This window comes from Dermacentor andersoni, chromosome 11 (assembly GCF_023375885.2).
Source record: "Dermacentor andersoni chromosome 11, qqDerAnde1_hic_scaffold, whole genome shotgun sequence".
NCBI classification, from domain to species: Eukaryota; Metazoa; Arthropoda; class Arachnida; order Ixodida; family Ixodidae; genus Dermacentor; species Dermacentor andersoni.
This window is the reverse complement of record NC_092824.1, coordinates 99,349,411-99,362,447: the sequence shown is the minus strand read 5'-3', so window position 1 is coordinate 99,362,447 and position 13,037 is coordinate 99,349,411. Positions and strand designations below refer to the sequence as shown.

The following is a 13,037-nucleotide window of genomic DNA, read 5'->3' as shown; positions in this document are numbered from 1 at the left end:
CGTTGATGTAATTGCGTGGAAGCTTCCTTAGCGTGATGCTTGCTAAATGCCTGCTGCGTGGCTGCTGACCAAGGCATATGGCAGCGTGTGGGGATGGGAGGGATGGCACGGTCACAGATCCGGTGTCAGCAGTGCACCTAACTTCCATGATGGCTAGTTTAACGGGTCACATAGGGAAGATGCTTGTAAGTAATGCCACGGTCGAAGTCGCATCAAACACATTGTAAACAGCAAAAAGACTGGTAGGCTACTTGTCTGCATGGTATCGAATTACCTGTAACGTCAAGGTATTTTTTGAGCGTAGTAAGCCTCTTCAATAAATCTATACACTTATTCCGCATCTGTCTGCGACGCAGAACCAGATGCATAGCTACAAGAACAGCAAGAATGGTTCTGCCGGGAAGACAAGCGAGAGCAACCGGAGTCCGCACATCGCCTACGGCCGGATGGGCTGCTTTTCTGCCGCTGACAACACTGGTCCTAAGAAACGTCACGACTCGGGGCGTTCTCAGGGCAGCAGCTCTTCAACTGAAGAGGTGAACAGTTATTACGATTGCGAATTTCAGCATTGTTGGTAGAGATTCATCATCAGTAGCAGCACCTACAACAAGGACAAGCACAAGAACACAGCCATGCGCTATGTTCTTTCGTTTGACCATGTCGTAAGTGGTGCTGTTGAAGATGGAAAGGTAAACAGTGTGCTCACCTATAGCCCTGCAATCTTCACATGTGCGTCACGTTTTCTTGCAATGGCCTTCATTTGTTTCCACTACTGTGCGAGGCTACTACAAACAGCTGTACGGTAGAATCACACTGATACATTCCTCATTGTTACATTTTCGTGGTCTCGACCTAAACAAACCATTGACTCGTGTATTATGTTCCCGTTAATTATGTCACTGTTTTACTATGTTCTCGCATCCTACGTAGCATCGATAGAAGCAGATTATGTAATTGTAGCAGTGGTGAGTAACCACAGCTGGACTGCGTTCAGTATAGCAAGTTTTTCTCTAGTCATTGTGCATGGCGTAGCTTTACAATATACTGTTTGATTTATGTGAGCTTGAGTTATCAAGGATTGAGTAACAGTGTTTGAGAAAAGTGTGGAAGCCAACCTTATGAGTGACAAGAATCGTTGATAGGGTCCTGTTGGTGCTATGAAGCTCGGGAGGCTGACAAGCCGTGGGAATTTTTACGAGTATTGCAGAGCGGGGCCAAATGAGAGGTCTAGTTACTTGTTCAGGAAGGGGACTTGGAAACCTTGTACCACGAGTGTACACACATAAACCCACTTCAGATGGACAGCATGCGGGTTCTTAATGCATGGTAAACTACTTTGTTCCAGTTGCTGTACAAGAAGACTCGGCGGGCAGACACCTTTGGCCGCAATCCCAGTGGTGACAGCAGTGGTGGCAGCACTAACGGCCAGGACAGCGTCGTGTCCGCCAGCACGGCGCGCACGGGCGCCGCCTCGTCGTGCGACTCCGGTGCCGAGAGTGACCCGGCAGCACCTCCCTCCCCCGACTGTCTCCTCCTTGGTGGCAACCACACGCCGCTCGCACGCTGTCTGCCCAATCTTCCCAAGCTGGATGAAGATAGGGTCCGCGAGAGCCAGGATTCTGGACTCGACGCTGAAGTGACTCCTCCCATTGTGATTCCGTCTTCGGACTCATCACAGCCGTCCTACAGCAAACTTGGGGTGACTCCCGATACACAGGCACCGTTACTGCAGAGTCAGGCTCTGGCTACAAGCGAGCCATCGCTCTTTGAGGGACCTGACAATGTTCCAGAGCCCGTGGAACCCCTCCCGCCATACAGCAAGTTTGGGTTGGCAAGAAGCAGCGAGGATGTGTCGGTAGCACCTTACACCGCGTGCAGGTCATCTCCCGACACCAGAAGGCAAGATGGGCCGCCAGCACTTCCCTACTCCCAGCTTGCACTTCGCCAACAACCGAGTGTGAATGGTGTACCGGGGCATGTGTTTCCCAGCACAGACGTTACTGTCGGACTGGCTCTGGAGCAGCCCCGATTTCTGCCAAACCTGAAAAGTACGCCTTTGCCGTTCTTTCCGAAGCCACCTTCCAGTGGATATGTCACAGTAGGGCAAGCCATGAAAACCCAGCCGACCACGGTCGAGCCACAGTCGGGACAGGGCTACTCCAAGTTCAGCATCCAGCCTCCAAAGCCGTTGACCAGGCCAGATACGTCGGGATATGTCCCACTTCAGGACGTAGTTGGGGTTCACCAGGCTGCAGTGCCAGCTACAACAATGCCTGCTGGAGAGCCTAGTCCCCACGAACATTTCCACGACGTCGACTCTTCGTCTGACGACATGGCCATTGTTGGCGACGACAACAGTAACAACGCTTCACTCGAGGACTTTTCGTTTTCAAGTGCCTCTGGGCCCGGCACTGATGAACTTTTGGAAGCTCATCAGTCACCACAGCGCACAGCGGGACAGACACCTGGATACGTAGCTGCCACTGTTGTGCCCGCGACAAAGCCACCTCCACTCGACCTGACAAGTGAGCCACGGATTGCATCCAACGGCTACGTTCCTCTGCCTTCTGTGTCTCCGGGTGAAACTCAAGGAGGGGCCGGGGACTATGTGACGCATGTGGCTGCTTTCGACTGGGGGCGTTCTGCACCTGGCGACAGCGAGATGGATGACAGTGCACTACCTCCACCAACATCGGCAGCAAAGACAAATGGTTATGTCATGTTGCCTACTACAGTAGATGCCGTCACTTCAAGGACTTCGGCAGTTGGCTTTGTGCCAGGTGTTAAACCTGAGTCATCCTCTCAGGTGGATTGCTCGGTGTGATTCGTGTGAGGGCCTTTAGGAAGGCCTAAAGTTTTGGATGCTGATATAGGGCTGCTGCTGGCAGCTTCCAGATCTTGCGGCTGCTCTGTGCGAAGGTGTTCCTCGTTACGCCGTCGTGGCCGCTGCCACCAGAAGGCCCTGGGGGCGTGCCTGTAACTTGCCTTGTTGGATTGTTCTTGTCTCTCTCTCTTTGGTTTTTACAACTGTCATATATTGTCCGCCCTCTGTGACAGCCTGGTAACCCTCTCAGGGGAAACGTACGGGGTGGTTCTTTATATCTGACACTCTAGTCATGAGCGGGAGTGCTTTTTAACGTTGCAAGCTCGCCTCTCAGGACAGCGACGACCTTGGAGCACAGCTTCGAGCTCCGGTGGGGTAGACATGTGAAGCATTTTTTGCTATTATAGCTATTCAGGGACAAGGATGTTTTGATGACATGGAAGGAAGGAAAATCGCTTCAAGGGCTCGTGTCAGCTCATTGTCATAGTCATTCACCATCACAACCAGCCTGGTGAGCTCTGCTCATGTATGTGCGAGAAGGGAAATAAGGTGGCTTTTGTTCGCCTTTTCGTTCAGAAGTGTGCGTCACCGTTTCGTCTGCCAGTCTGTCGTGCACAAATTGCATTTCTGGAGGCAATCCAGTTGTTGCCGAAGTATGTGTTTCTCTAGGGCTGCATACTGCACAGGATGAAGTGTGTTTGAATGCGCAAAGTGCTGCTTCCGTCATTGTTTGTGTTGGGGCAAAGAGGAAGTGGAACTTGGTAGTCACTCTTGTGAATTGCCTAGTAAAGGAGAATATCTCTTTAGTTGTGCCAAACACGAGCACAGCCTGCGTCCCCTTTTTTTTAACGTTTTGCTGAGCTTGTACATATTTTTTTCAAAGCTCTACATTTAATGTCACAAGCTATGGCGTCAACGTTTTAGGTTTGTACAAAAAGTTACTTTCCTTTTTAAGCTTTTCAAAAGCAGTGTACAGGCTCGTGAAACTTGTCTATAATGTTTTTCCTTCTTTGGAGTGGTTTAAATTCTCTGCAGTGTTCATTGTGATTGTGCAATATGTTTTGCTACAGTGCGTAGCCCAGCAAACCTCTCTCAAGCTGTACAGTGGAGCACCCAAGGGTTTCGAAGCAAAAGCTTGCATTCTTGCAGATGAATGACCTGCTTTTATGTGAACTTGGAAAGTGTCATGATGGTTAGAGCGTCGCATCGTTCAGAAGTTGGAAGACTTCTCTGTGGGTTTCTAAGGCTTAACCTCACACCATAGAGTTTTAATGCAAACTTTAGTAGAGGTTTTCTGGCATTGCAGTTATTCACCTGGAGTGGGTGACAGGGCGACTGAGGTCAATTTTATAGGATTGATGCTTAACTAGAGCACTGCACGGGCCCGCTTTATGAAGCTCGAACCCAGCCCGGGCCCATGATACCAAGACTGGGCGTACGTGACCGAGCTCAGTCTGGGCCCAGATTGACCCCGGCCCCCTGTTACTAAGCCAATGGCCGAGTGTTCATTTTGGCCAGGGCCTGGGTGTGCATGACCAGGCCCGGCCTATAAGTAAAAAAATATCTTTCTTCACTTACAGATTGCACCGTATGCATAAACCTCGCCTTCCCGGGGTCTAATCAGCTGCAGTGCATAAGCAATAAGCGACTGAAATCTTTGTTTTGTTTCTCCTATGGGAACATCAGTTATCTGGCCGATGCTTGTGCTGTTATTTTCTCGCTGGTACACATGCATTTACTTTTACCATACGATTTGGACCAATGAGGTCATTTAGCATGCAGATATATATATATATAAAGCTGAGATTTGGTAAGGATTCGTTATGCAAAAAAGGTGAGGCGTGCAGACAGGACACAACAGAAGTGACTAATGAATTTGCATAATGAATCCTTACCAACTAGCGGCATTCGTGTTGTCCACTTCTCTTGTGTCCTGTCTGCACGCCTCACCTTTTTTGCATAATGGTATATATATGTGTGTGGATATTATACACACAAACAGGCGCATTCAAGGGTATACAGCATAAAATAAACGCACAAGTAGAAAGAGGCAGCCCTTGCATTAGCACTAATATAATAGTATAGAGAGCTGTAATTGTGCAATAGCAAAGGCGGTAACAGGGAAAACAGTCTGAAGAGCGGTATTTCGTATAATTTATTTCTAATTATGCGGAAACAATGTTCGTTCTTGTGGAAAAGAAACAAAATTTGAACTTCATCTGTTTTTGTATTTTCTTTGCTAAGGTACACTAAGAGCTCTTCGCACGTATCGCTCAGCTTGGCACAGAATGCCTTGTACCATGCACTGCATAATCTCGAGTGATCGAAGGCACTGCTTAGGCCCTTTAATGAGCGAGCCCACATGTAAAATCCCATAGTTAAATTTTTTAAATTTAATGAGTGGGCCTGAGTCCAGCTTGGGCCGGGCCTGCGGCTTCAAGCCCGGCATGAGCCCACCAAAATACGCTTCGAACGGCCCGGCCCAGGCTTTCGGGTCAGCCCGGGTTCCTGCAGTGCTCTATTCTTGACTGGAACAGCTGCGTTTCAATGAAGATCGAATGTGCAAATGCTTGGCATACTTAGGTGTTTGTGCTTTTTTAAAGGCTCTTGAGCAGTAGAAGCCTTTTTTAGACTTTTTCATATCCCCGGTGTTGCTTTGCTACCTTGAGTACAGTTGATCAATCAGTAAACAGTGATAGCTGTAATGTTGTAAATCAGTTAGCCATGAAAGCACTTTCGGCCTCTTAAAGGTTTGTTTCGTTATAAGTTAGAGAGCCTATTTGCTTTATCCGATATTGTGCCACAATATCTGGTCAATGCTTCCGCGTGAATGGTTGGCACAGGTAATTTGTCATACTCCCTATACAATCTCATGATTTGATAGTTTAATTAGCTTTTCTACCTTACTATGATAACCCACAAGAATGTTTGAAGCTAAACTATTAAGAGTTGTCTCAGAGATACTTGGCTTATACACAAGCTAGTTGAACAGCAGTAATTGATGCTGCCTCTGGTACTGGTGCCAGATATCCTTCTAGTAATCCTTGCATTAAATTATATGCCCCCAGCATCATGTTGTATTCTACTCAATAATTCCTTGTATGCTAAAGAAAACTGTGAACTAAGCTAGACTCGTGCATTACTTGTCCAGAACTCTCAAGGTGTTTCACGCGCACACGCACAAAAAAAAGTATTATTGCCAAGAAAATCATTATTGAAAACCAACATCTCAGTTTCTTTTGCACAGAATCAACAGCAGGAAAGACACTGGAGATCTAGACGTTTTGTGGTTTTATGTTATTTTTCAAATTAAAAAAAAAAAAAAGTTTTCAGTGTTACTTTGATATATATTTTTTATATTCTTCTTTTGATATAAAACAAAGTCTGTCGATATTCTAAAATTAAGTTGCCTCAGCCGACTTTCACTAAAGCTTGTGACACCACTTAGAGAAGCTTATATATATATATATATATATATATATATATATATATATATATATATATATATATATATATATATATATATATAATTCTGTACACTAAATCTGTATGGGAAAGCTCACTGCATTTTTATTGTGGTAGCAATTATGTGGACACTCCAGGCGCATTTTTGCCATCGCCGTCGCCGTGGGGTTCCGTATGAGGTCTAAGGGAGATAAAATCGGCGGCACGCGCTCTATGCTTTATGCGAGTGAAAGCATGCTGTGCTTCGTATAGCTGTCCGCTAATTTGCTATCGCAATTGATGCTTCGCCTGTCGGGCAAAACTGCGACTTTTTTTCTTCTACATCCGTTATTTTTATTGCACTTGTTGTCTTGTCACCGATATCGCAGTTCAGGCAGTAAAATGTGTGAATGATTTTTGCCAGTGACAAATCTTTTTGCGAAAGAAATGCAGAGTTGTGTACGAGCAATCTACGAGTCTGGCCTGCTTCAGTCATTTTTTTTTCTCTTGGTGTCACTTCATAAAGATGATATTAGCGCAAGTGCTCCCAAGCTGTTGTTCTTGGCAGTCATCGCATCAGTTCTTTCTCATAAACGTCCATCTGTGAATAACCCATTTGCATATCTGGTGCTCGGCTCCTAATCAGCTGTGCCGCTGATCACTGTAGAGTGGTGCTTGATGCTTTGTCGGCAACTGCACCGCTGTGTTCGCCATTGGTGCTAAGTGTCGCTGACAGCAGTGGAAAGGACACTTGTCGAGTTCTTCTGTGTGTTTCGTGTGCTCTAGGCATTTGTGGTGAGGCATTATGTCTTGTAAGAACAATCGCAGCCTTTTACAGGCCGGAAACTTGATGAACACTAAAGCTTGGTGTGACGCATTGCGTCCTCAATATTTTTATTGTGAGATCATTTGCGACGACCAAGTTGTGGGTTCTCGAAGCCTTGAAGGGCACATGTCTCATATGAGGCGCTGTTTGCTAGGTGGGTCTGCGTCATTTGTTGCCAAGTACAAGCTTGTGGGTTTGCCTCGCAACTGGGTCAGTTGCCGGGGGCGGGAGTGAAAAAACAAGCGAGAAGAAGAATGCTTTAGAGTGCATTAAATGATCGGAATTGATCTGAGGCCCACCACTGCAGCACCTTTTATTTGCACGTGCTGCGAGTTCTTGTCGTAGGTTCGATTCATGGCAGTGGTGGCCATATTTCGACCTGGGTGGAGTGCTAAAATGCTTGTGTGCTTAAACGTAGCTGCATGTGAAAAATGCTTTGAAATGTTGAGCCTCGTAACTTGATTTGGGTTTATGATCTGGCAATTATGACCATTATTGCACTCAATCTATCATTTAACAACGCATGACATGAGCCTTGTGCTTTTAAAAGTTGTAGCAGCATCTGATATCACTCATGCTGCTTGACATTTGCTATCAAGCCAGTTAATAGCTGCCAAGCCAGCAGCTTTACATGCGTACAAAGCAGAATGCTAAGACTTTTTTTTTTTTCGAATTTGGGAATGTTGTGACGATTTCCGTGCTGATTGTGGGAAGTTTGCTATTTGATTGTGCTGGCTCGCAAAAATGCAGTGCAGTGTAAACTCTGGAGGCACGATTGTTATGCTTATCCTCGGACAGAAGAAGTTTCGTAGCCAGTGCCTCCGTTTGAAGCATAAAGCCTTGTGCAGTCGATCATTACCCGGACCAAGCTTGCTTGTACTTCACGCTGCCTTGGGAACTTGGAACACAGGACCTGTTTGACGTGAAGACCACACTTGCGGGGCATTTCCTTTTTTCTTCAGTCCAAGCATCGACATTGTGCTTGGGCTGCAATGATGGTATTACCACTTGCAGGCTAGTTTTGCTGCCTACATAATTGCAGCGAAGGGGCCACACGTCAGCTCTGCGACACTTGATTGTTTTGCCGCCCCGAGGGGTGGCAGATGCGTTGAAACATCGTCAACGAAAGTACAAAACCACACGAGTCTGAGATGACGGGGGTCTTCCCTTACAGAGCTACTATTGTTTGTTTTCACCTGTTTTCTCAACCCCACACCCAACCTTGTTCTTTGTTTCCTTTTATTTTTTTATTCTCCCCCTACCCTGTCTGATAATGCCAGATGATTAACTTGTTTATGACGTTGGGGCTTTCGTCGACGAGGGCTCGCAATCGTTTCATGCGTCTTGTGTGTTTGTTGTGAGAGTGTGTGTGTGTAATATCATGTTGTGTATGGCATAATATAACGCTGTGTCTGCCGGTAGAGACGGCTGGCGGGAGCGCAGAGATATAAAAAAAAAGAACTTGCGTCAGGTGCCTGGCACATTTGCCTAGTATTTGAGAAAAATTATAATAAAAACCTGTTACACGTGTCCGTGTGTGTGTGTTTTGTATTGGCCGATTGACTTGAGCAAGCGCCGTCAACTTGAGCCGGCTGCAATGTTGCACCCGCATGTCGCGGTACCAACTCGTGCCAAGGGCGTTCCCAGAAATCCGGAGTGGCGGCGTTTCGCCCAATCATAGAACCCCAAGCGGCCCTGTGGGCATAGGTTGGCAGGATAAGTGGATGCTCGCTCATACTCGCCGATATTTTTCAGGGCTACGCACTCACACACACTTGCCACACTCACTCACGTTTGTGTTCGTGCCCTCTTGTACCAACCTTCACTCGCGCTCATAGTCGTCTCCATGCACGCTTACGGGTACCCAGTGATGCTTGTACTCATTCCAGTCACACTCATTCATCTTGTAATAAGGGGTTACTGCACTATAAACACACGGACGACAGAAGTAGAAGTGGACAGGACGCACATCCTGTCCACTTCTTCTGTTGTCCGTGTGTTTATAGTGCAGTGACGCCCTTACTACACGGTGAACTTCCACCAACTACCCCAACTTGCTGCTCAGCTGCCATCGTCCAGCAGCACTTCCTCACACACGTATATTCGCATCCACTCGCACTTCCGACAGTCGCTCACTTTCACGCTCAAGTCCACTCATACTCGCCTGTCATTCATACCCTTGTCAACGGCATTCACTCCTCTTCATACTCGTGTCCACTAGCAACCTACGTCATTCACTAGTGATCTTATCTCTCACTTGTGGAGACTACACGAGTCTGTGTAATGGTGACCAAGTCATGCCGACGTATGGCTGTAGTTCGATTCGAGCCGAACAGGTGGCAAATTTGAGGATATGGCGGAAGTTGATAGAGTCTAGAATGGCACCCCCAGGCACACTCAAGGATCATGATGGCTGTAACGTCATGTTGGTTCACCTTGCTGAAGCAAGTAAGGCGCAAACGTTCAATAGTGTCCAACATCATTTTCTTCCACAGTATATACAGGTAACTTCAGTGCCTTCTAGTGTCCCTGTGGATTTTTGCACCTTAACTAGCTGACGCAAGACTGTTTACTGTTCCACATCTTTGCAATGTGAATGGAGCACAGTGCATTAGCTAACATAGTTGCACTTCCGATAGCTGATGACAAATTAACAAGGTAGGAGTAATGGTTTCGTATTCATGTGCTTTCACTGCGGCCACGTATGATGATAATGATGATGAAGTGGCGCCTTGCCCTTTGAAACAGATGGCCATTACTATAACCGGCAGGCGCGCGGCCGAAAGCATAATCTCGTTCCTCTAGAGCGAACTGCTTTGCTCATACCTATGAAACGAATGTTGAATTCCAATGGTGGATCCAGATCAAGTTTTTCTGCTCTGTGTGGAGCAATCCTATTCCAATGGCAGAATGAGAGCTTGAGTTGTGCGTTCCAATGGCATATTGGGACCAGCCACCGATTCCGGATCGCACCGCGGAGCAAAAATATTTGCTCCGCCGAAATCGGCAGATTTGACCGGAAGTCCGCGTGACGTATTTCCTTCGCCCGCCTCTGCCTTCCTGTCACGGTCGCCTGTTTCCGGTCACGGGCACCTATGGACGACATCGAAAACATGGACGCTACGTCGCACCGTGTGTTTTTAAAGCGAAAGCTTTACTGGCCGCGAACTTGCGATTTCGCCGTGGCCGCGCTCCGAGGAGGCACATGACATCACACCGGGTTCCTCGTCGTTGCGCTCGCCTCCGCTCGCTTCGCCAGCTGCGTCGCATGCCTGATAACATGTCGGAGCATTGAAAAGGAGAGCTCGCGTGCGCCGCAACCACAGTTGAGGCGGCAGTATGGACGGCGAATTCTAATAAGCCGAAGGAGGCCTGGAATCGACATCGGAACGAGATGAACAGGAAGCGAATCGCCCAGGAAACAGACGAACAGCGCGCCGAACGACTGGCTAAACGCCGTAACGTAGCTAGACAACCAGACTAACCTGGACTTGCAATCAAGATTAACCAAGCCTAACCATGCTATGCCTTAGCTTTCGTTACGTATATCCTGGCATAGCCGAGCTAAGTCTCTGCCAATTTCTTTTTTGTTCCTGCTCCTGGATAGTGACAACTCCGACTCGGGCACTATAAGTTCCCGAGTCCAGTGACGATTCCTCCGACACGGAAGAAAAATAAATGCGCGGAATGCCGGGATGATCCAGATGATGGTGATAGTGATGAGGCCTACCCGATGGATGGATGGATGGATGTTACGAGCGTCCCCCTTTGGAACGGGACCCAAGCTCTTGCTGTTATACTGCGTAATGTCCTACATAGGTTAAAAAAAAAAAAACGACAAATTCCCATAACCAAATTTTCTGACCCCCTATTGTGAACTTTATTTCTCTACGTCTCCATTTTTTGTGGTTTCCCTACTTCCACCAGTCTTCCAATTGCACATGCAGCACAGCACAGCAGCACATGCATCTTCTTCCTTATGTCTCGCTTTATAGGTGCGTGTTCTAAGGCATCCCGATCTCGCTTCGAAAAGTAATGAGTTCCCCTTTGAGTTACCATAAACTGTTTCCTTCCTGATATCGTTTTTTTTTTTCCTCTTAAGTAGTTACTCATGGCAGGTTTATTTTCCATTGCCGCCATCCACGAGATTATTTCGACCTTTCTTTGTGTTGCTCACCCTACATGCCGCATATTTGCTGGTAAACTTCCTAATTATTTTCCTCCACTGTGAATCAATGATTTTCCTGCACAAATACCTCAACTCACTCCCAGCCCATTTGCTTTCTTCCATATTCCTCAGTCATTTCCCATAATCAACTTGAATGTGAGCTTTCTTCACTTCAAAACTTGTCCAGCCCATGTCACCCTGCACACCTTCATTTTTAGTCTTCCCATGAGCGCCCAATGCGAGGCATCCCACTAACCTTTGGTTGCCATCGAGTCCCGATTGTACCCCTGATTTAAAACAAACAACCGCATTTCCAAAATTAAGTCTTGGAACCATTACACATAGCCCGGAGCACCACGTACCTATTGTATCCTCATAGCGCCGTCTTTCATATAGCCGCATTTCTCTTCTCCTTTACTGTTTTTTCCTGTGTTTCCACGTATCTATTGCCTTCGTTTATCCATATACCAAGGTATTTATATTCTTTTACCCGAGGTATTTCCTGGCCCTGTATTGCCACTCTCTGTTCACTGTTTTCATTGGATACCATAACACCTGATTTTCTAACACTACATTTAAAACCTAAATTCTCGCCTTCCTGTCCTCAGACATTAGCCAGATGTTGCAAATCACATTGCTTGTTAGCTAGCAACACAGTATCGTCCGCGTAAAACAAACCTAGAAGCTGCTGCTCTACTACTCTACCTGCCTGTTTGTATGAGAAATTAAACCCGATATTACTTCCTTCTAGCGCCCCCTCCATCCTCACCATGTACATCATAAACAGCAGTGGGGATAAAGGGCACCCCCTGCCTCAGTCCCTTGTTGATATCAACTTTCTCCTCGCTCCTCATCCCTTTCCATTCAACGCAAACGGTATTTTCTAGGTAAATCTCTCTCAAGAACTGCAGACAATCGTCGCCTAAGCCTTCCCCTTCCAGAATATCCCACAATATGTTGCGGTCTACGTTATCATAGGCTACTGCAATCTCTAAAAAGGCCACATATAACGCTCTGCTTTCTACTTTTGGTATTTCAATACACTAAGAACACATAAGTTATCTAAACGCCTACATATTCTGAAGCCATACTGAAGTTCTCCCAAAATGCCATTATTAACTGCCCATACTTGCAGCTTTACTTTGATTGCCTGCATTGCTAACCTGTATATTACCGATGTAATTGCCAATGGTCTATATGAGTGAATTCTATCTTCCTCCCCCTTATCTATATAAATAATTTCATTCTAATTTGTCGCTAACTGTCTGGTGTTCGTCTATCTTTTAGACTTTTTTTCTACTGCTTTCAACAGAGCTTCCTTGCATTTTTGGTCCTAGTTCATTAATCAGCCTAACGGGAACCTCGTCTAGCCCTGTGGCTGTGCGCTTAGGAATTTTCTCTTCCGCTTTCTTCCCGTTGAAATTTCTCAGAACCAGCTCATTTCCCCTCTGGTTCTCTTTCATGCTCTTCTTTCTTCAAATACAACCTCGACATTGCCTTGGAAAAATTCGGCTGTTATTTTTCGGATGTAATTTAATGCCGCTTCCCCTTCCAGTTTGTTTCCAACTTCGTCTAGGATAGGTTGTTGTATTATTGCTGATTTACTGTTTAATAATTTTATGTGGTTCTAAAATTTTCTAGGCACGGCCTTCTCTTACGTATTCCTGACAACCAACCGATCCACCCCTGTCGCTTGATTTCCCTGTACTGGGTACTGCAGCTTATGTAACCGTGCTGTTTACCGGGAAACGCTGGCGGCGAACGCTACGCACGAA

The 13,037-nt window shown here is 46.5% G+C and overlaps 1 protein-coding gene and 1 long non-coding RNA gene across 6 annotated transcripts in view; one reads left to right on the top strand and one right to left on the bottom strand.

The window, feature by feature from the left end:
* LOC126539142 (uncharacterized) overlaps positions 1–8,624 on the top strand; it is a 232,823-nt gene extending 224,199 nt beyond the window's left edge. For all 3 annotated transcript variants that reach the window (XM_072285451.1, XM_072285452.1, XM_050185881.3), the window contains 2 exons: positions 357–536; positions 1,346–8,624. In XM_072285451.1, coding sequence (XP_072141552.1) covers positions 357–536; positions 1,346–2,824 — 1,659 coding nt within the window. In that variant the 3' untranslated portion in view covers positions 2,825–8,624. The remainder of the gene's footprint in view (positions 1–356; positions 537–1,345) is intronic.
* The window catches only part of LOC129386879 (uncharacterized), a 243,197-nt gene that overhangs the window by 42,021 nt on the left and 188,139 nt on the right, over positions 1–13,037 (bottom strand). The window lies entirely within an intron of this gene.